Source organism: Theropithecus gelada, chromosome 7b, assembly GCF_003255815.1.
Source record: "Theropithecus gelada isolate Dixy chromosome 7b, Tgel_1.0, whole genome shotgun sequence".
NCBI lineage: Eukaryota > Metazoa > Chordata > Mammalia > Primates > Cercopithecidae > Theropithecus > Theropithecus gelada.
The window spans coordinates 21,074,078-21,097,201 of NC_037675.1; the positions used below are offsets into that span (position 1 = coordinate 21,074,078).

General features: G+C 34.2%; 2 protein-coding genes across 2 annotated transcripts; both read left to right on the top strand.

Moving 5' to 3' along the window:
* Window positions 1-2,045: 2,045 nt before the first annotated feature.
* LOC112629456 (olfactory receptor 4K13) lies at window positions 2,046-2,960 on the top strand. The gene has a single exon (XM_025393049.1). It carries the CDS (start codon window positions 2,046-2,048, stop codon window positions 2,958-2,960), a length of 915 nt encoding a protein of 304 aa, XP_025248834.1.
* Window positions 2,961-18,910: 15,950 nt separating this feature from the next.
* LOC112629388 (olfactory receptor 4K14) lies at window positions 18,911-19,843 on the top strand. The gene has a single exon (XM_025392947.1). It carries the CDS (start codon window positions 18,911-18,913, stop codon window positions 19,841-19,843), a length of 933 nt encoding a protein of 310 aa, XP_025248732.1.
* The last annotated feature ends 3,281 nt before the right edge of the window (window positions 19,844-23,124 follow it).

The window sequence follows — 23,124 nt, forward strand, 5'->3', positions numbered from 1 at the left end:
TAAATGTAAATATTAATACCCGTAACACTAACACACACACCGTACTGAAGTGTGTATTGTTTTTCTGGAAAGCTATCTAAGAAACTCTTAAAATGTTCACAGTCAGTTATCTTTCTGTTATTTGTGATGTGCTTTTTCACAATAGCATAAACTACTTTTTTTAAAGATAATTAAAAGAAAAAAATGTATTTTAACCAGCTTTTTAAAAATGGCTGATATATTTCTGGTTTTAAAATACTTCAGCATTCAATTTGACATTTAAAAATAAATGTTGTTAAAATCCCCGATTTTGTGGATTTTTCTGTGGATTGAGTCAACTGACTTAATCTAGATGATGAATATGTACTACATAGTTTATTCATTCAACAGATACTCACTTAGTGCTTTTGATGTGTACTATTCCAGATGCTGGAGCATTTGTAAACTGCTTTGTATGTATTTGAAAATTGTTCTGTTCTGTTTAAATGCAGCTTCAAAAATTAGGTTTCAAAAATAAGCATTAGTAGGAATTCTTAAATATGAGACATAAAACTGAAGGGAGCTATAACCTTTTTAGACATATAAATGAATGGCTCTAATTACATATTTGATGCAATTTAATATTTTGCATCATTTTCTCAGAGCGGGAAATTGGCCAACAGATATGTTTACATAGGAAAAAAAAAATCCGTAGTTGGATAAATGTTCCTATGGGATTATCTCAAAGAAACATATAGCACTGTGGTCTCTCTTTTTCCTGTTTCTGATGATTGGAAGAGTAAATTGCAGATAACTGTTAGGGATACAGGAAAAGGAGATAAAAGGCCATTCCTGGGATTCACGTAAGGTGCCATCACAAAAGTATTCTTCTCCTGTCTTGTAAGTAATAAGAGCACAAAAAGATGACTACACATACTTTATTTACTGAAGGTGTTTTATGAAAACCTAGATTAATTTAAAACTCTTAGCAATGAAGGTAATTTTTTAAAAAGCTGAACCAATAGAACCAGTTTGTAATAAGCACGGGCTGATGACAAATTTTGTCATAAATTTAGATGATTATACTGAAAGAACTGTATTTGTTTTACCAACATAAATATTACGTCAAGCTAAGTCATTCTGAAACCTATGACAAATAACCATGCACAGGCCAACCAACTAACTACTACATAGCAATAACCAGGTAAATGAATGAATAAATACAAATTGAAAATGAAATTAGTTGTTACATTTGACTGTGGGCTGTTTGTACACATTGTCTAACCATATAGAGGATGTATTTGATGTGAATAATACGAAATGTTGAATGAACAAATTATGTAATTATATATAAATATGTGAAATGTATATAATATACATGTTATAAATAATATATATACTATACATATGTTTGACACTTCAAAAGTGTGTAGTGACTACTACTAATACTGATCTGTGAGGGATTCATGCAAGAATGGAGCATAGAGGAAACAAGGTAAGTTTCTCAGGACCTAATTCATGTATCTTTACCAGAGTCCATTTCAAAACATGGTTCTTGAGAATGCTGGATGTATTTTCTATATCATTTTCGTGTTACTAAAACTCAATATTATTATGTGACTATAAAACTCACCAGAATCATTATCTTATTCATAGAGATTTTTATAGCACAAAGAGGCATTAGACACCATAGAGTCCAATTTTTTTTTAACTGAGAAGAAAACCCTCAAAAGGAGAGTTACTTGTCCTATGTCACCCAGTGGGCAGCTTACCCAGGGGTCCTGTAGAGGTCTTCTGATTCTAATTCACGACCTATATATTTGTGGTTTCATGTACTATTAATGTTTTTATTTTTGTCTTCCAGAAACTTATATTCTGAATTCTACTGACTATTTGGTATACTTCTCTGGGCCATTAGTAAAATCACTGACCGACAAAATTCCACAAAAGTAAGGGTCCTTGTAAGTTCAAGTGCCTTGACTGAGTGCCAAATGTGGACACCAACGTGAACATTTCTTTCCAATATGCATCATTTCCCTACCCCTTATTCTCACTTATTTTGATCATTATGGGATAAAGTTGACAATATGGAAAGAACAAATCATTCAGTGGTATTTGAATTTATTTTGTTGGGACTTTGCAAATCTCAAAATCTTCAGATTTTATTCTTCTTGGGATTCTCTGTGGTCTTCGTGGGGATTGTCTTAGGAAACCTTCTCATTTTGGTGACTGTGACCTTTGATGCACGCCTTCACACACCAATGTATTTTCTGCTTATCAACCTCTCCTGCATTGATATGATCCTGGCTTCTTTTGCTACCCCTAAGATGATCGTAGATTTCCTCCGAGAACGTAAGACCATCTCATGGTGGGGATGTTATTCTCAGATGTTTTTTATGCACCTCCTGGGTGGGAGTGAGATGATGTTGCTTGTAGCCATGGCAATAGACAGGTATGTTGCCATATGCAAACCCCTCCACTACATGACCATCATGAGCCCACGGGTGCTCACTGGGCTATTGTTATCCTCCTATGCAGTTGGATTTGTGCACTCGTCTAGTCAAATGGCTTTCATGTTGAATTTGCCCTTCTGTGGTCCCAGTGTTATAGACAGCTTTTTCTGTGACCTTCCCCTTGTGATTAAACTTGCCTGCAAGGACACCTACATCCTACAGCTCCTGGTCATTGCTGACAGTGGGCTTCTGTCACTGGTCTGCTTCCTCCTGTTGCTTCTCTCCTATGGAATCATAATATTCTCAGTTAGGCACCGTGCTGCTAGTCGATCCTCTAAGGCTTTCTCCACTCTCTCAGCTCACATCACAGTTGTGACTCTGTTCTTTGCTCCATGTGTCTTTATCTATGTATGGCCTTTCAGCAGATACTCTGTAGATAAAATTCTTTCTGTGTTTTACACAATTTTCACACCTCTCTTAAATCCTATTATTTATACATTAAGAAATCAAGAGGTAAAAGCAGCCATTAAAAAAATACTCTGCATATAAATGTAAAACATACTTTTTAGTTGACACTTTTGAAGAGACACTGTCTTGTTTGTTTGAACATTTAAGAAACTCATTTTTAATGTATCAGGTTCGTGCAAAAGTAATTGTGGTTTTTGCCATTAAAGTAAATGGCATAATTAAAGTGCTGGCAAAAACCGCTATAACTTGTGTACCAGCTAATAGTTCAAGTCTGTATGAGGAAACAGTAGATGTAATTGTTAAAAAGCAAACACCTTTTTGTGATCTTTTATGGTCAAACACATAACATCTACAGTTTGGCTTGTATACATTTAACTCCCACCTTTATCTGTTTCTCTGATGCAAATTTGAACAAAATAAATAAGTTACCTGTGATTTAGTTTTTTCGTCTATACAACTTTGTTTATATGCATCTTTCGTTATTATTTTAGCATGCTCTTAAACCTCAGAAAACACATTATTATTGTTACGATTTTTGTTGTTGGTGGTGGTAATCTATGTTTAGAGAAAGCACACAGATGACATCTCATCACAGTAATATATCCAAGTGACTTACAGACTAGAAAACTGCATGTTCTGGGTAATCCATAATTAGTGTGTATTAAATTACACTAACTTGCTTGCCATAAGCACAGTGTGTTCAACCATTCTTCCCATATTTTGTGAGCCTACAGAATGCCAGAAGATATAGCCAGGGCTTCAAGAAACTTATACCTATGGATGGATAGAGAGAACTAAATTAGTAATTGTTCTGTGGCACGAACAGCACTGTTACATGATGCACAGGGTGCTTTGAGAGTGCAGAGGAATGGCGTCTCAATCAGGGCAGGGCAGGAAGGTTTCCACTTATAGTTAGCATCAGCTAGATGGAGAAGAAAGACATTCCATGAGAAAGAAATAGTATGTTGAGAATGCGTAGAAGCATGACACAGAGGAGAACCTACACACAATTTCATTGAGCTGGGTCGTGGGCTACGATGTCAAGAGATGAGATAGAGAGGTATGTCAAATGTAGTCTGATCATATAATAGAAAATATAGGATACTCTTTGGAATTCAAAACTATGTCATACTGAAATTTAAAAGACAGACAGGAAGGGAAAAAAAGTAAGCATAGACCATTCCTGTCCAAACTTGTACGTTGTACTGCTTCTGTTCCAAGTTTACCTCCTCCTTCTTAGCTCTGTTCATATTTCTCTTTGCAATCTAGGCAACTAGGCCTGTAACTGAATAGAAGGCAAAAGCAAATTTAAAGCAACTCGGTATCGGAGATGGCTACTGTCTTTTAACTTTAGCAAAAATCCAAAAAGAACTTTATGCCTTTTATCAGATATATTATACCTAGTATCCAGAAAAGCCATTCCAGAGACTGAAGATAAAACATTGAATACTAGGTCTCTAACATGTATTTAGATTATTTGTTACATAAAGGGTACCTCACATCAGCCTTAGTTGTTTTATACTGAGCAACTAATTTTATGAAGAAAACATTTTATATACAAGTTGAATTATTGTAGCCAAGGATCCCAGCCTCAAAATGCATTTTCAAACTTTTTTTTCTTTCTTTCTGAATCTCAGAATGTAGTCTTGTGTTGTAAGACTTTATCTCCCTTTCCCAACAGGTACGTTCATACACAGTGTTTCTTATCTAGTTAAGTGCTTGCTTAGAAATCTTAGGGGCCGATTTTGAAACAAACAAGGCAGGGAAACCTGGCTGCAGAATCCTCCCTTGAGAGGGGAATTACTTACAGTTAAACCACCGCTACCAGGCCACAGTCAGGAAAAGGCAAATCAGACCTCAGGACAGGCCATTACACAAGATAACCTTCAGAATAAGACACGCAGATCTGTACCTTCCTGCACTATTCTCACATATTTCCCATATCTTTTCCGTCTTAAACTCCTTTACTCAGCCCCCAAATGGGGAATGATCTGTTAAAGGCATGAAACTGGCCATTTCCCATCTGCTCACATTTGAATAAAATTGTTTTCCTTTTACCACTCCTTGCTTCACTTCTTTTCAGCCTCTGAGAGGGGTGGTAGACATGGATGGGTGTGTTGGGGGCTCGGTGGGCAGCGGGGAGGGGAGACACTTAAGCTGGTTATATTTTAAGCTGGTTATATTAGATCTGTCCACCTTGGTCTCCCAAAGTTCTGGGATATAGGCATAAGCCACCACACCCGGCCAAGACAATCTCTTAATAAATGATGTTGGAAAAACTGTTTATCCATATGCAGAAGAATAAAATTGACCATTATCTTACATTATACACAAGAATAAACTCAAAATGGATAAAATACTTAAATGTAAAACCTGAAACTGTAAAGCTAAGAGAAGAAAACATAGGGAAAATCTCCACAATATTGATCTTGGCAATGTTTTCTTATATAGAACTCCAAAAGCACAGACAACAAAAGCAAAAATAGACAATGGGATTGCATCAAACTGAAAAGCTTCTGCACAACAAAGTAAACAACTAACACAGTGAAGAGACAACTCACATATTGAAATATATATATATTTGCAAACCATATATATAATAAGGGGCTAATATCCAAAACATGTAAGGGACTCAAAAACAAACCATTTAAAATGGGCAAAAAGATATAAAAAGACATTTCTCAAAAGAAGAGTTATGAATGATCAACAGATATATGAAAAAATGTTCAACATCACTAATCATCAGAGAAATGCAAATTATAAACACATCATATATCCTGTTGACCCAGTTAAAATGGCTAGTATCAAAAAACAAACAAACAAAATAAATGCTAGTAAGGATACAGAGAAAAGGGAGCTCTTTTACACTTTTGGTGGGAGTGTAAATTCGTAAAGCAATTATGAAAAGCAGTACAAAAGTTCCTCAAAAAAATAAAACTAGAACTACTATATGATCCAGCAATCCCATTTCTTCACATATACCCAAAAGAAATGAAAACAGTCCATCTGCACCCCTATATTTATTGAAGTGCCATTCACAAAGGCCAAGATATGGAATTAAATTAGATATCCATCTACAGATGAATGGATAAAGAAAATGCAGCATATATAAGTACATATATATGTATAAACACACACGCACGCATACATACACACACATACAGTGAAATACTACTCAGCTAGAAAACAGAAATAAATCCTGTCATTTGCAACAACATGAATGAGCCCGAAAGACATGTTAAGTGATATAAGTTAGGCACAGAAGAATAAATGCTCTATAATCTCTCCTATCTGGAACCCAAAAAAGCTGATTTTGTAGACACAGGGAGTAGAAACTGGTAACCAGAGCCTGGGAAAGGCAAGGAGAGGAGGAGTACTGGGAGAGGTTGGTCAATAGGTATAAAGTTACACTTAGTCAGAAACAATAAGGCTTGGTGTTCTGTTAAGCAGTAGGATGATTATGACAATGTAGTGTATATTTCAAGATAGGTAGAAGAGAAGATTATGAATGTTGTCATCACAAAGAAATGATAAATGTTTAAATTAGTGGATAGAGTAATTACCTAAAATTGATTGTTATACTATGCATACATGCATTGAAACATTATATTATACTTCATTAACATGTACAATTATTATGTGTCAGTTATATCTTTAAATGCAAAGAGAATAAAATACCTAGGAATCCAACTTACAAGGGATGTAAAGGACCTCTTCAAGGAGAACTACAAACAACTGCTCAACGAAATAAAAGAGGACACAAACGAATGGAAGAACATTCCATGCTCATGGATAGGAAGAATCAATATTGTGAAAATGGCCATACTGCCCAAGGTAATTTATAGATTCAATGCCATCCCCATCAAGCTACCAATGACTTTCTTCACAGAATTGGAAGAAAACTACTCTAAAGCTCATATGGAACCAAAAAAGAGCCCACATAGCCAAGAAAATCCTAAGCAAAAACAGGAAAGCTGGACGCATCATGCTACCTGACTTCAAACTATACTACAAGGCTACAGTAACCAAAACAGTATGATACTGGTACCAAAACAGATATGTAGACCAATGCAACAGAACAGAGGCCTCAGAAATAACACCACACATCTACAGCCGTCTGATCTTTGACAAACCTGACAAAAACAAGAAATGGGGAAAGGATTCCTTATTTAATAAATGGTGCTGAGAAAACTGGCTAGCCATATGTAGAAAGCTGAAACTGGATGCCTTCCTTACACCTTATACAAAAATTAACTCACGATGGATTAAAGACTTAAATGTGAAACCTAAAACCATAAAAACCCTAGGAGAAAACCTAGGCAGTACCATTCAGGACATAGGCATGGGCAAAGACTTCATGACTAAAACACCAAAAGTAATGGCAACAAAAGCCAAAATTGACAAATGGGATCTAATTAAACTAAAGAGCTTCTGCACAGCAAAAGAAACTATCATCAGAGTGAACAGGCAACCTACAGAATGGGAGAAAATTTTTGCAATCTACCCATCTGATAAAGGGCTAATATCCAGAATCTACAAAGAACTTAAACAAATTCACAAGAAAAAAACAGACAACCCCATCAAAAAGTGGGCAAAGGATATGAACAGAAGAAGACATTTATGCAGTCAACAGACACATGAAAAAATGCTCATCATCACTGGTCATCAAAACCACAATGATACACCATCTCATACCAGATAGGATGGTGATCATTAAAAAGTCAGGAAACAACAGATGCTGGAGCGGATGTGGAGAAATAGGAATGCTTTTACACTGTTGGTGGGAGTGTACATTAGTTCAACCATTGTGGAAGACAGTGTGGGGATTCCTCAAGGATCTAGAACTAGAATACCATTTGACCTAGCAATCCCATTACAGGGTATACACCCGAAGGATTATAAATCATTCCACTATAAAGATATATACACACGTGTGTTTATTGCACTATTTACAATAGCAAAGACTTTGAACCAACACAAATGCCTATCAATGATAGACTGGATTAAGAAAATGTGGCACATATACACCATAGAATACTATGCAGTCATAACAAAGGATGAGTTCATGTCCTTTGCAGGGACATGGATAAAGTTGGAAACCATCATTCTCAGCAAACTATCACAAGGACAGAAAACCAAACACCACATGTTCTCACTCATAGGTGGGAACTGAACAGTGAGAACACATGGACACAGGGTGGGGAACATCACACCACGGTCTATCAGGGGGTGGGAGTCTAGGGGAGGGATAGCATTAGGAGAAATACCTAATGTAAATGATGAGTTGATGGGTGCAGCAAGCCAACATGGCACATGTATACCTATGTCACAAACCTGCACATTGTGCACATGTACCCTAGAACTTAAATTATAATTTTAAAAAAATAAAAATATTTTTTAAAGGCTGAGAAGGGAATAGGGAAGCGAGAATGAAGAGGAATTTGTTAATGGACAAAAATATAGTTTGACAGAAGTAATAAGCTCTAATATTCTTTAGTGCAGAAGGACAATTATAGTTTACAATAACATCAAATAGTTTCAAATAGCTAGAATAGAATTGTCATATTTCCAAAACAAGGAAAAGAAAAAAGTTTGAGGTGATGGATATCCCAATTACCCTGATTTGATCACTACACATTATGTATATGTATCAAAATATAACATGTACCCAGAAAATACGTACAAGTATTATACAATAATAAATATAAAAATATAAATATGTTCCAAAACAAAAGAAAATGTTTTATATATATATGTGTGTGTGTATATATATGTGTGTATGTATATATGTGTGTGTGTATATATATGTGTGTGTATATATGTGTGTGTGTATATATGTGTGTGTGTATATATATATGAACAACAGAATACTACATGACCTTTAAAAGAGAAGGAACTTCTTTCCATTGTGACAACATGAATGAAACTGGAGAACAATATGCCAAGTGAAATAAGCCAGGAACAGAAAAATACTGTATGACCTTACTTATATGTGGAATCTGAAAAAGTGGATCTCATAGAAACAGAGTGTAGAAAGGTGGTTACCAGAGGTGGGGGGTATGGGGAGAGATGGAGAAAGGAAAGATACTGATCAAAAGGTACAAAATCTCAGACTGGAGGAACAACTTTTAATGATCTATTGCACTGCACGATGACCACATTTAATAATAATGTTTTGAAGGTATATACATATCTCTAGATAGAGAGAGAGAGGAAGAGATGGGATCTTGCTCTGTTGCCCAGGCATCCTGGAACTCTTGGCCCTAAGCAATTCTCCTACTTCAGCCTCCTGAGTAGCTGGGACTACAGGTGTGCACCACTGCAACTGCTTGATTAGAAAAATACATTTTAGAGACTCCTTGCCCAGGCTGGCCTCAAGCTCCTGACATTAAGCTATCCTCCTGCCTCAGTCTCCCAGGTAGCTGATTACAGGTACAAGCCACCATACCTGGCTTTGTTTTCTATGTTTTAAAATTGTTAAAAGAATAGATTTTTAATGTCTCATCACAAAAAGGATAAGTCTGTGAGGTGGCACATATATTAATTAACTTGATTGGCTCTTTACACAATGTATAGATAGATTAAGTCTCATAAATATACATAATTATTTGTCAATTAAAAATAAAATTTTAAAAAATGTATTGAACAAACATTTCACCAAAGAAAACACATAAGTTAGCACATGAAAAGATTTTCAACATCATTATTTATTAAGAAAATACAAATTAAAACCACAATAAGATACCGTATCATACTTTCTACAATGACTGTTCAAAATAAGATAGACAATAACAAATGTTGGTGAGAATATAGGGAAGTTGCAATTCTCATAAATTGCTGCTGGGAATGTAAAATGATACAGTCACTTTGGAAAACAATTTGTCACTTTCTCAAAAAGTTAAACCTAAAACTGTCATATGAACAAGCAATTTCACAGAAGATAAATGAAAATATATGTCAACATAAATACTTGGGCACATATGCTCATAGCAGCATTATTCATAATAGCCCCAACCTGGAAACAACCTAAATGTCCATCATTTGCTTAATGGATAGATAAAATGTGATATTCAGCAACAAAAAGAAAGAAAGTATTGACACTGACACATGCTACATCATGGATGAGCCTCTAATACACTATTCTAAGTGAAGAAAGCCACCGAGAGATCTGACATTATATAATTTATATTATATTAAATATCTAAAACTTGCAAATTTATAGAGACAGAATGTAAACTGGTGGTTGTTTTGAGCCAGGTAGGGAGTAGGCATTAACTATTATGAGCTTGAAGGATCTTACTGGGGAGATGAAAATATTCTAAAACTGAGGTTTGGAGATGGTGGCATCACTCAGTACAATTACTAATAATCATTGAATTGTATACTTGAAATGAATGATTTTGTGATAGATTAAATATATCTCAACAAAGTTGTCTTTAAAAAGAAAAAAAAAGGCAACCTTCTCTGTTACCTGATAAATTGGTTGGAGGAGAATTCCCAAGAATATGTTTTGGAGTAATCAGACAACTGGATGCCTAAAAATGTTATTAATGTGGCAGGTACCTGAATATCTTCCCTGGTATGCAGGTGTCTTATCAGGAAACACTAGTGACTAGTAATCAGTAGTAACATCCAGTTACTACTCCCCAGGTACCATTCATAAGTCATCAATACAGTAGAGAAGTTTGGTGTTTGGCGAGATGTCCAGATAGTCAAAATCTCTTCAGACAATATTATGACAGGAGAAATAACATTCTACTGGGATAAGATCATGCATGTATAGTGCCGTCATTTCAAAGTGAGTTCAAATTACAAACGACTGTTTTCCCTGTTAAGAATTGAGAACACGTTTGTCAGATTGATGGCTGCATAATTACTAGAACCTGTATCAGTGAATTCTAGTAAATATACTATATTCAGCACAATCGTTGCATTTGGACCTACCAATTGGTTATATTTACCTCACTCCATTGTATTTTGTCATAATTTTTTAAATTTTTCCTTTCTTTCCTTCCTTCATTCCCCCCTTTCTCTCACCTCTATTTTTTCTTCTTTCTTGCTTGGTTGCTTGCTTTCCTTTTTGCGATATCAGACTGGTAAACTAAAGCTTTCTAAAATGACAATCATCTGCCATTCTATCTGGGATGTCACGTTGCTTCTAATTAGTGTTGTTGTCGGTGTTGCAGTTTCAGGGACTTCCGCTTGGTGTTTTCTATTTTAATACTCATATTCTATATGCCAAGGAACCAATCTGAAAATTCTGTCGGCCACTTAGTATATTCATTCTAATTATGCATCAGGAGCCAGGAAAATGACACAAATAGACCCACTGGAAAGGATTTACTCTAACAGGAACCATAATGGGATTTTTGTTTCCCAGATATGAGTACTGTCTCAGACTCTAGACCTCAAATATCTGAATATTTCCCTTTATTCACTGTTTGGTTACTCTAGTAAATGGGCATAATTAATTCTGGGAAATGATTGGGGGAGTTGTTTTTGTATATACTTACTGTAGTGCGGAGCTCTTCTTCAAATGGACCTGGCCTCTTGAATTGATGGGTGCTAGATCTCATGACTCACTCATTTTTAGAAACTGGGTAATAGATTGTTTTTATTCCATTATGGTGGCTTTACCAACATTTTGCTTACCACTTCTTGATTTCCTTTTTCCTCCTTGGAATATGTAAGTCAAGCAATACTTCTGTTGGCTGCCTACAGCTCTTACTCCATCTAGTTATCATAACAGATACCTGCAGGTCAAGATCTAAGCTTTTTGTTACAGACTCGTTGCACACTGTCAAAATTATTATAGTTGCCTCTGATGGCTAATGACTGCTACCCATCCTCTTATAGTCCAGGTTCCATTGTTGTGACTGACAATAAGGAGTCCATTCTTTAAGCTTTAGTGAAAGACCCTCTAGACCTTCGCTTGTAACCTTGTCAGTTGGTCGGTGCACTAGTATTATAAGCTAAATCCATTTGATTTTTCCAAGCTTACTTAGACTTTTGAGCCTTTCGTTTAAGATATGCCAAGGCAGTTCCAGCATTTCTACCTTGGACAGAATGGATCATCCCACACTCTGCCCCCACGCATTGTTCCAGCCTCCAACATTCATTCATTTTCCAGTGCATATTAACCAGTTCATGAAGTTCTGTTGGTTATTTCTCTTTTATTTGAGAGTAGGGTTAGTATTTCCCCAGTCTCATATTATGTACCTATACTCTAGTTATTTACCTAGAAGCAGTGAGGATAGATGGGACTGATCTTAAGATGAATGTGTATTATTTTGCAATGCATATATCTTAGTTAGAGCCTTCAGCTTTTTTTCCAGGGAAAGTGAAAGTGCTACTTTCCAGTAAGAAGGAGGAAGCCACTTCTGCTGGCCCGACATGTTCAAAGGAGGATATTCTTATATCAGATATTAGATTCTAATATTTCTCTTATTAGACCTTAGCATAAAAGAGTTTCCAGATTTGTGAATTCAGCTTTCTCTGTAACTTCACTATTCTCACAATTAGTATCTGTCCTGATTTATAGCACTGGCTGTCCCTAGACTCTAGACAACAGAGATCGCTTTGTATACTGTCATGGGGTCTTCTATTTTTTATACTGTGGCCTGAGTTGATGGTTGACTGACTTGAGCCTATTATTTTCTTCTGCAGGCACTTCAATGCCAACTAGAAATAACCAGCCAATTCCTTATTTTTATAAAGTAGCATTGTCCTGCTCTCAAATTCTAGGTCTCTAACCCAACTTAAATCATCGCAAGTGAGAGTCTGGTAGTTGTGATATGCAGTGTGCCAGAGATTCTCATGATCTTACTTACCATCAACAATGAAGGACTGTTGCATTGGGCTTGTGAGCAATTTAATTTCAAAATCTCATTCTGAGAATCTGTTCTGTAAAAGCAGGTCTAGTATTAACTGTCCTACCTTGTATTCATCCAGAAGTCTCTGAGATCAAGATTGGAGTACAAATACTTTTACTGGCCAAAAGTGATCCTAAGAAAATCTGGTAGTTTTCTGGTAGAGTGAGGAAATGGGAGAAGGGAGAAGAGAACCGATAAACAGCACGTTACCAAACTGTTTGCCACTGTAGGCAATTGAAGCAGTTCTTCTTCTGGCATTCTCAATATTCCTTACTCTGCTTAATTTTTTCCTTAGTGCTTATCATAGATGACTCATTTATTTGTATTTATGTGTTTGTGTTTTCTGCTAGATAGTAAGCATCAAGAGGAAAGTAATTCTTATCTGTTTTATTCATTGATGCAACCTAAGGATTTATATTGTATGTATAGTTAGCTGTCCTCTTTTTTTGGCCTTAACAAAACACCGTGAATCCTTCTTCATATATTGAAATGTTTGTTGAAAACATATTTTTCATGTGTTATTATCTTCTATCACATAGATATACTTTAATTGATTTTAATTATTCTGGCAAATTTAAATTGCTTAATAATTCTTGATCTATAAATTAGTAAATTGCTTAATAATTCTTGGTCTATAAATCAGTAATTTGCTTAATAATTCTTGATCTATTAATCAGTAATGATATTATGGACATATTTTAACATAGAAATGACTAGGTCAAGATCTACTAGCATTTTTTAGTGGGTCTGGTCTATGTTTCCAAAGTGTCTATCAAAAAGTTGTCCCAAATCTACAGTGTGGGCCTGCTGGCTAGAGACCCAGGAGACCTGATGACACAGATGAAGGTCTGAGGCAGTCTGATGGTCTGATGGGGAATTCTCCCTTCCCTTGAAAGTCTGGTCTTTTCGTTCTATGCAGGCCTTCAACTTACTGGATGAGCTCCACCCGCATTATGGAGAGCAGTCCACTTTACTCAAGTCTCATCATTTTAAATGCTAATGTTACCCAAAAATGCCCTCTATGTTGAATCATAAATAAATCCACCACATTTAGTAAATCTTTCCTTATCTCCAAATCCAGTATTCACTTAATCTGTTTGTCAAAAACTTCTCTATGATTCTTTATTTTACACAATATATCTGTACCACCTAATGACTGCATTGCAGAAACAAATCACACTGAAACTGATAGACTGCTTCTGCAGACCTCCTTTAGTAATCGTTATCTGTGTGTTTAAAAGACAGAAACAGAACTTAGATTTTGCAACTCATTTTAAGTGAAACACGATTATCTAATGCCAATGTGCCACTTGAGACTTTTTACTCTACTCAGATGCTGTCTTGGTAGTCAAATGTCTTATACATTTAGTAGAACCTACATACCTAATATGGAAGTAAATGTCATGTGAATAGTTGTAAATGTCATGTGAATAGTTATAAATGTGATGATCATTTATCAGAATGTTTTGAAATATTTGTCTTCAGCATGGACCCATTAGTAGAAGAATCCTGCATTAACCTTGAATGATTTGGGGAAGTAAGTAGGCTATCAATAATAAATGATGAACAAAGTAACCCACACACCTGGAGATTTCATCATGCCTGACCATACAAATCTAGAGAAGGCAAATATTTTGGCACATATAAATCTGATTCTCCTTGTATGAGTAAATCTTTTTCAAAGTGTAATGCTTGATCAAAGTTATATAATGTGCAGAGTTGGCAAATTTTCAGCATATTTTTAGAGTGTAACTTGTTAATTTGATTATTTAAAGATAAATTTGTCATTTTATACTTGATTAACTGGATAATGGTATATATAATTCTGCTTGAATTACTAAAATAAATGCAGCTATGTATACTAATATAAATCCAGCTTATATAATCTGACAGATCTGTAATTATTTTTCTTTTGTCACCTGGAGAAATGAACATGATTCATTACTGCAAATTTCCATCCTGAGATGATTTATTCCCCAGCCTTTGTTATGGTCATTGGTCACAAATGGCCTGTAGTTAAAGCATTCTTAATTGGTGGGAGACAGGGTATATTTATATCTTAACTCCAAGGAAGACTCAAATCTGAAGTTCTCTAACTTTAAGATAATGCTTTTCCCAAATTATTTTTAAGGGGAAGAAGAAAGATGATTAAATCATCTCTGGGATAAAATATGTGTATTTTCAATAGCTCCATTTAAGTATAGTAGATGTAAAATATAAATTGGTTGAGCTACAGTGTCAGCACTGAGCATCTTAACTCCAGGTTAGTAAAGAACCTTTGTAATAAATATGAACATGCATGAGATATAAGTTGAATAGAGACTAATTATTATATTATCTTATATATTAAATCATTGGATTACATCATAATAACTTGCAAGTTAAAATTAATGTTTTTCATTATTAGTTGGATTTATATTTTAATTTAAAAATACCATTGGTTTGTATACATCAATGTCATTTTTTCTGATTACAAACTTAATGTTTATTTGCTTTTAGATGATTTACACATCATAAAGAGTTCTCAGAAATTAGAACTATAATTGAGACTATTTATTACATTTCTTTTAATATCCATTTTAAAAGCATTATTGAGGTATAATTTATATATCATAAAGTTCACTCATTTTTACATGTATAATTCAATGATTTTTCGTGTATTTACAGAGTTGTACAACCATCACCAGTATCTAACTGTAGAACATCTTTGATTCAATAGCAAATTGAGCTCCTTTATGTTTGTTTCCCGAGTTTTCCATTTGATTATTTCAACTTTCTGTTCACTTAATCTTCATAAAACAGTATATTAAATACAATTATATTTTAGATTTACAAGTGAAATTTTTCAGGGGCATAAAAAGGAAAAGAATGTCAATAAAAGTGTAGCTCTATGACCTGTGATGTGTGTGCTAGAATGGGTATCAGAAGAATCTAAGTAAACTTCCTAAGAATGCTTGCTTTGTGATTATGTCCCTTGTGCCCACTGGAGATTTTGGCTTCAGATTTAAAATTTCAGACTAAAAATGGTTAGCATCTAATTGTCAAAAAAAGTGTTGCAATTAAATGATTTAATGTAATGCTTTTATAAAAATTCAAGGAGAACCAAAGGAATTTTGAATTTTCGTTATCTTGACAACAGTCTGGTTGAGATGGGTGCTATTTGAGTGGACTAAAGAAGATATGGTCATCATTAATCCCTTTAGATTCTAAAATTCTATTACTCCATCAAATTCTCACTGTTAGGCTATTTCATAACTAGAATAAGTTACCTTATTTCCCTGTAGAAGCCTTACAAGACTTTTCTTTTGTGGTATATCCTTCAGTTTTATAAAGGAGCAACATTAAAAAGCTCATATGAAGGAGAGTCTTGCAGCTTTTTTGTAATTTCTCATGAAGGATTCTATGTGATACCCCTTATAAAAAGGTTTATACAGTATTTCCTTCTCAGTGAGAAGAGTGAGACTCCAGTTTATTGCTCATAAAAAATAACTAATAATGGAACCTATGAATTCTGTTCCATTTCATCAGCAAACTCAGAGCTACATTTTTAAATAACATGATGAACTTATTAGTCAATCATGTGTAATGGTGAAAAGCCCCCAAAAAAATTATTTCATAGGTTTTATGCTCTGATCCTTGTTGAGAGGTCTTGGAAATATCTTTTTCATTGAAAGTCATCCTAACTACATTTTTATACGCATTAATCATCCTCCCTTTATCCTCCAACCCTCCCCACTACCCTTCCCATTGTCTAATAACCATTTTTATACTCTCTATATCCATCAGTTTATTTTGTTTAGTTTCCACATAATAATTTAAAGTATTTTTTAAAAGAAAGTCATTCTAAATCATCTCAAAGTTTATAAATAATAAATCTATCTATAAATCAATTAGATCAATGGTTTTTTATCCCAAATACAATTAATTTAAAAATGATAAGAGCAAAAATAAAAATCTGTGGGGTGAGGAAACTAAATAAAACCTAGGTTAAGTGATTTATTTCTTCTTGTATTGATTGGTTTTTATACCAAATAAAGTGAGATGAAAAAAATGTGTTAGTGTCTGATAGATACAGTCTGAATGAATGAGTGTGTAAGTGAGTAAATGAATAAGGAAGAAGATAGCTTGACTACTGCCAGGAGGGGTCCTGGAAGGGACTGAGATTTTCAAAATTCCAAAGGAAGTATTACGGAGATAACCAAGTTTGTAAAATAATTTAAAAATAATTGAGCAAACATTTCGAATAGGTGATTTTATAGTGGTTGGGAAAAAAATAAATATTTCAAGCAGATTTAATATGGGAGAAATCTCAACATTATGGCTCTATAGGAAGCCATTTCTTGAGCTGAAATTTAACTGGAGAATAAGATATGAATGCCCTGAACCAGATCTGGATCCTTTTTCACTCATTTAATTAAAAGCACTACAACACATTTTACCATAAATATTTTTATTCATTTTTGAGAAAAAAATTATAACACATTAAAAGCATGATTATAAAGAAATATGTTAATAATATAATACTGTATGTCTCTGTTAGACTGATAAGTATCAGTCTACACTCTTCTCTCTTCCTCCTTCCACCTTATCTCTTGTTTGCTGGTTACGGCGCATATTTCCAGCATATTGAAATATTCTATAAGTCTGTAAGTAAATCATCTCAGATTTGTGCTATCTGCAAACCTGCAAATTGTGTCATATCCAGGTTGTTGATGAAGGGCAAGGAAGAGGAAAGAGTCCTGTGGCCTGCAATTATAGGCTGTCCTCCCTGATAGCAACGATTAACACTTTAGATTAAAACTTTATGAAACTGAGCTATTATTTAGATCAAATTTTCCTCAAAGATATCATGTGAGAATATAAGAAGAACCATTCTACAACTCACATATAACACAATAAATGAGGCTTTTATAGCATTACTAGGCAACATACATAACTTGGGTACACGATTTGGGAGCTCGTCTGTATTTATACATCATCCCCCGCCCATAGTTGTTATATCCAAAACATGCGTTTTAGCTTAAAGTAATTTTTCTCCTTTAAATTTTGTCATTGAGAAACAAAATTTGCTTCTCTTGGATTCAGGAGAAAGACATGTTAATCATATTTAGATACACAGATACATCTACCTATCAACATGCCTTTGCTAGGTTTTGTTTTGTGTTTGTGTGTGTAAACGAGAGAGAAGAAGAAGAAGAGACACTTAATAATGTACATTCAGTTGCCCATGTTTTACGTGTTGACATTATTTTTAAGTGAAACTTTAATTTCCATATTTAGTGCTTAAGAATAATTAATTATCCATTGGGCAATGATATCGACACAGATGGTGAGAAGATGGTATCCCTGAAAAAATCTTCATCTTCTCAGTCCTCTTAAGGAATTTTGGTTCACCTACTGCACTTGATTGATGCATGTTTTTACATGGACAAAGGCCATGGAAAGAAGGGGGAAAAAAAAGTTCCTACAACTCTCACCTATGCAGAAGTCTTCCAGAATGTCTAATTGCCCCTCAGGAATCACTGAAGTGTGAAAAAGGCAAATATACATGCTTGGTAGTATATAACATTCTATATTTTACAGTATCTCTTGCAAGTTAAAAATTATACAGAGATAACACTCAGTTGATCACTTTCATGTGCCAGGCAATTGACAGGCACTTTTGCTTACTTCTTTTCTTCCTTCCTCTCCCTCTCTCTTTCTTTCTAATTGACAAATAAAAACTATATACCTTTATAATGTACAACATGATGTTTTCATATATGTAAACATTAGGGAATGGCTAAATCACATACTTATTTTCTGTGATGAGAATGCAAAATCTATTCTCTCAGTGATTTTCAAGTGTATAATATATTGCTATTATCTATAATCACAATGATGAGATCACTTGAATTTTTCCTTCTGTCTAATTGAAACTTTGTTCTTTGACAAACTTATCCCTCACCCTCCTCCTTCCCAGTCTCTGGTAACCACCATTTTACTTTCTATTTATGTAAATTTGACTTTTTTATATTCCACATATTAAGTGACATCATTTGATATTTGTCTTTCTGTGCCTGGCTTACTTCACTTAACACAATATCCTTGAGGTGTTGTTGCAAATGACAGGATTTTTTTCTTTATTTAGATTACAAACAAAGTCTGAAACTCGAGGCAATGCACATGCAGAACTATTCCTTGGTGTCAGAATTTGTGTTGCATGGACTCTGCACTTCACGACATCTTCAAAATTTTTTCTTTATATTTTTCTTCGGGATCTATGTGGCCATTATGCTGGGTAACCTTCTCATTTTGGTCACTGTAATTTCTGATCCCCGCCTGCATTCCTCCCCTATGTACTTCCTGCTGGGGAACCTATCTTTCCTGGACATGTGGTTGGCTTCATTTGCCACTCCCAAGATGATCAGGGATTTCCTTAGTGATCGAAAACTCATCTCCTTTGGAGGATGTATGGCTCAAATCTTCTTCTTGCACTTTACTGGTGGGGCTGAGATGGTGCTCCTGGTTTCCATGGCCTATGACAGATGTGTAGCCATATGCAAACCCTTGCATTACATGACTTTGATGAGTTGGCAGACTTGCATCAAGCTGGTGCTGGCTTCATGGGTCATTGGATTTGTGCACTCCATCAGTCAAGTGGCTTTCACTGCAAATTTACCTTACTGTGGCCCCAGTGAGGTAGACAGCTTCTTCTGTGACCTCCCTCTGGTGATCAAACTTGCCTGCATGGACACCTATGTCTTGGGTATAATTATGATCTCAGACAGTGGGTTGCTTTCCTTGAGCTGTTTTCTGCTCCTCCTGATCTCCTACACTGTGATCCTCCTCACTGTCAGACAGTGTGCTGCCGGTAGCACATCCAAAGCACTCTCCACTTGCTCTGCACATATCATGGTAGTGACGCTGTTCTTTGGCCCTTGCATTTTTATTTATGTGTGGCCTTTCAGTAGGTTTTCTGTGGACAAGCTGCTGTCTGTGTTTTATACCATTTTTACTCCACTCCTGAACCCCATTATCTACACACTGAGAAATGAGGAGATGAAAGCAGCTATGAAGAAACTGCAAAACCGACTCGCGACTTTTCAATGAATTCCAGCCTTCCATAGTGTGACATGTTTCTACTCATACAGGGGATATAATTTCTTTAATATAACTCTGCTCAAAGATTTCATTCTGACACTACATTGATATAATTTGTAATGTGTTATATTACAGGGAAAGAGTTGATTTCAACAAAAAAATATCATTTTATTTTATATTACAAATTTGTAAATATAATGTATTACATATATACATAATGTATGTATTTATATAACAAATATATACACGTATTTATATATTTTTTGTATATATATACAAAGCTTAAAATATATATACATACGTACATGTATATATGCAATATAAAATATGTCATTTATTCAGAGAAGCTATATATATTACTATATATTCAGAGAAATGATATATACATCATTTATTCAGAGAAACAGTTGATTTCAACAAAAATATATCATTTTATTTTATATTACAAATATATACTTACATGTATGTATGCATATATGTATTTTACATATACAGAAATGTATGTATTTTATTACAAACATATACATGCATGCGTGTATATGTATATATGTAATGTATCTATGTATGTGTATATATTAGTAAAATAAGATAAAATGATATATATATCTGTGAAAATATATCTGTGTGTGTATATACACACACACATAACACATATGTATATATATCTTCAACTCCACACATATATTTTGGAATGAACTCTGCATTTTCTAAAACCAGATTTATCTTACTAGTTTATTCTGCCCCAAAAGTTAATATGAAAAGACATTTTTATTTCCTAATCATAGCTCAGTACTGCAAAGTGCATTATTCAAAACATGAGACATTAGGCACAGGAAGGCACGCCTGGGATTAAGTAATGCCCAGCAAATATTTGTCCTAATTTTGGAAGCTTGAAAGGAGAAAAAAGACAGCACCATTTCAAGATCTTATTGATTTTAAAAATATACTTTTCCTAGTAGATGTGTGTTATACTGAACACTTTTATTTAAAAAATGAATACATTCCAGTGATTTTCATTACAGAAATCCATTTTAACATTGAAAAATCCATATTTTACAGCTAAATATTTTATAATGTAAACATAAATGATAGTGTTACATTTAATACATATTCAATTATTAAATTAACACATTTTCACCCAAAGTAGATTTTCAATAAACACTGCATCTCTTTCTGATTTGATTCTGTCTCCTGGGGAGTCATTTATCAGGAAGCGTATGTTTGAATGCCACAGATGCAGATGTTGTGCTGAATTTTTACATGTCCATGGATCTTAAGAAGACAATTATAAACAAGTGTTAAGTTTCATTTTTACTAAATTAACGTGCACGGAACTCAAGCAATTTTCTCCTGGGTTGACTGTGAGATATTAAACCAAAGGAGAAAATTGAGTAATGATTGAGTTACTTAAGCAATTGAATGGAACGTCCAATGACTTTGGATATTGTATTCAATCCAGGAAGGCATGCTTCTGGGTACTTACAACTTGCCCTATAATTGCAATCCAAACATATGCATAAATATAAAAGAACACAGAAGGAAAACAATTTCTGCCTTAAGATAAAGTCCCCTTGCCTATTATAATACTCTTTTTTTATTTTATAGACTTTGAACATAGTCAAGTTTTACAATCAATTACACCTATATATGTGAACATTAACAAAAACTTAAAGAGAAATCAAGATCTGCCTTAAAAGTAATTTTCTTTGTTGTTATTGATGTAATACTGATCACTGACTTGCTGCAGATTTTGGACATAATTTTTTAATCAAAATATAATAAATACTATCTATATATTTATTTATTCAATTATTATATGCTTTTCAACTACCTACAACACTTCAGATTCCAGGCAATGATCTAGGAGTGAAGATAGAGTATTTAAGAACATACATTACCAGACACTTGGATCTTTTCAATTAGTGAAATAAAGACAAGTATACAGACAATCACAAAATATGAGGCAAAATGAAAACTATGATAGAAATAAACAGGATATCCTCTGAAGGCCCATCAAAGAGAAACCTAATCCAATGCTGATTTTTAGGAAGACTTTATTCCTTCAACTTTTCTCTGATTTTCTAGGATTCTTTCTTATTAAATTTTATATATATAATTATATATTTAAAATATATTTATATATAATATATAGTGTGTATATGCTTTATGCACTATAAATACATATGATATATTGTATGTATATATAATGTGTGTATGTGTATATAAATATATATATATAGTTGGTATGTGTGTGTTTAGCATAGGAATAGTCATGTAGTAAATGCCCAAATATATACGAGATCCCATGAGGTGTTTCTGAGTTCTCAGAACTATCCAATGGCTCATGCTCCATTCCTAATCTCTGCTCAACTCTCCACATTGCTTTGTCCAGATCCATAAAGATAAATGTGGATCATTGCACTCTCTAGGCACAGACATTCCTGGGGTTTATCTAGTAGTTTGGACTGAGTAAACCTGGCTATTGATAGGTTAGTGAAACTTGAGAGAAATCACCAGTTTTTGTTTTTCACAAACAATGTGCATTTGCAGAGAACTTGTCACCGTCAGTTCATAAGAAGCCACAGATTTCAAATTAGAGGAAGCTTCCTGAATTGTGAGGAAGCATTTACAAAGCTCATTTTCTGATTTTGAAATGAGGTAAGTTAAATACATATTACAGTGAATGTTTCAAAGTGCAAATAATATGGTTCCATAATTGGCCAGCTGAATTTGAACGTTAGGAACCAGTGCCAGAAATCTGCTTTTTACTATAAATTGCCTCAGGTGATTCTCATTCACTGTTATGACTGAGAACCACTGAATAATTGCTGATGTTATCTGCAGGAGTAAATGCTATTAAGGAATGGTTGGAAGGGTTTTCTTAACGTATAAGTCTCTATTAATGGACCAGGATGCATTTTCATAATTAAATATCCTAGAAATCCATCATTAGGATATACTAATTTTTAAAAACACAACCTCCTAAGATACATTATTGATGGTTATAAGACCAGGTCAATGATAAGTTTCTGTGAAACTGAAGGAATCTTAAATATCCCTCCATGTCTCTAACTGCAATCATTAAGATATCTGCTGCTTCCTCTCCTAATTCTCTTTGATATATTCATGCTTTTCTTCAACATGAATATTAAAACAATGTTAAAATCAAATTATTTTGTCTGAAGACTTTTATTAATGTAAGTCATTTTAAATGCTAAATTTTCATAAGAGAGTTTCAAATTTAAGGCTTTTCTTTTTTTTTTTTCTTTTTTCTTTTTTTTTTTTTTTTT

Bases quoted from the DNA above. Each gene is read 5' to 3' on its own strand.
- LOC112629388 (XM_025392947.1), top strand. From the start codon at position 18,911: ATGCACATGCAGAACTATTCCTTGGTGTCAGAATTTGTGTTGCATGGA.
- LOC112629456 (XM_025393049.1), top strand. From the start codon at position 2,046: ATGGAAAGAACAAATCATTCAGTGGTATTTGAATTTATTTTGTTGGGA.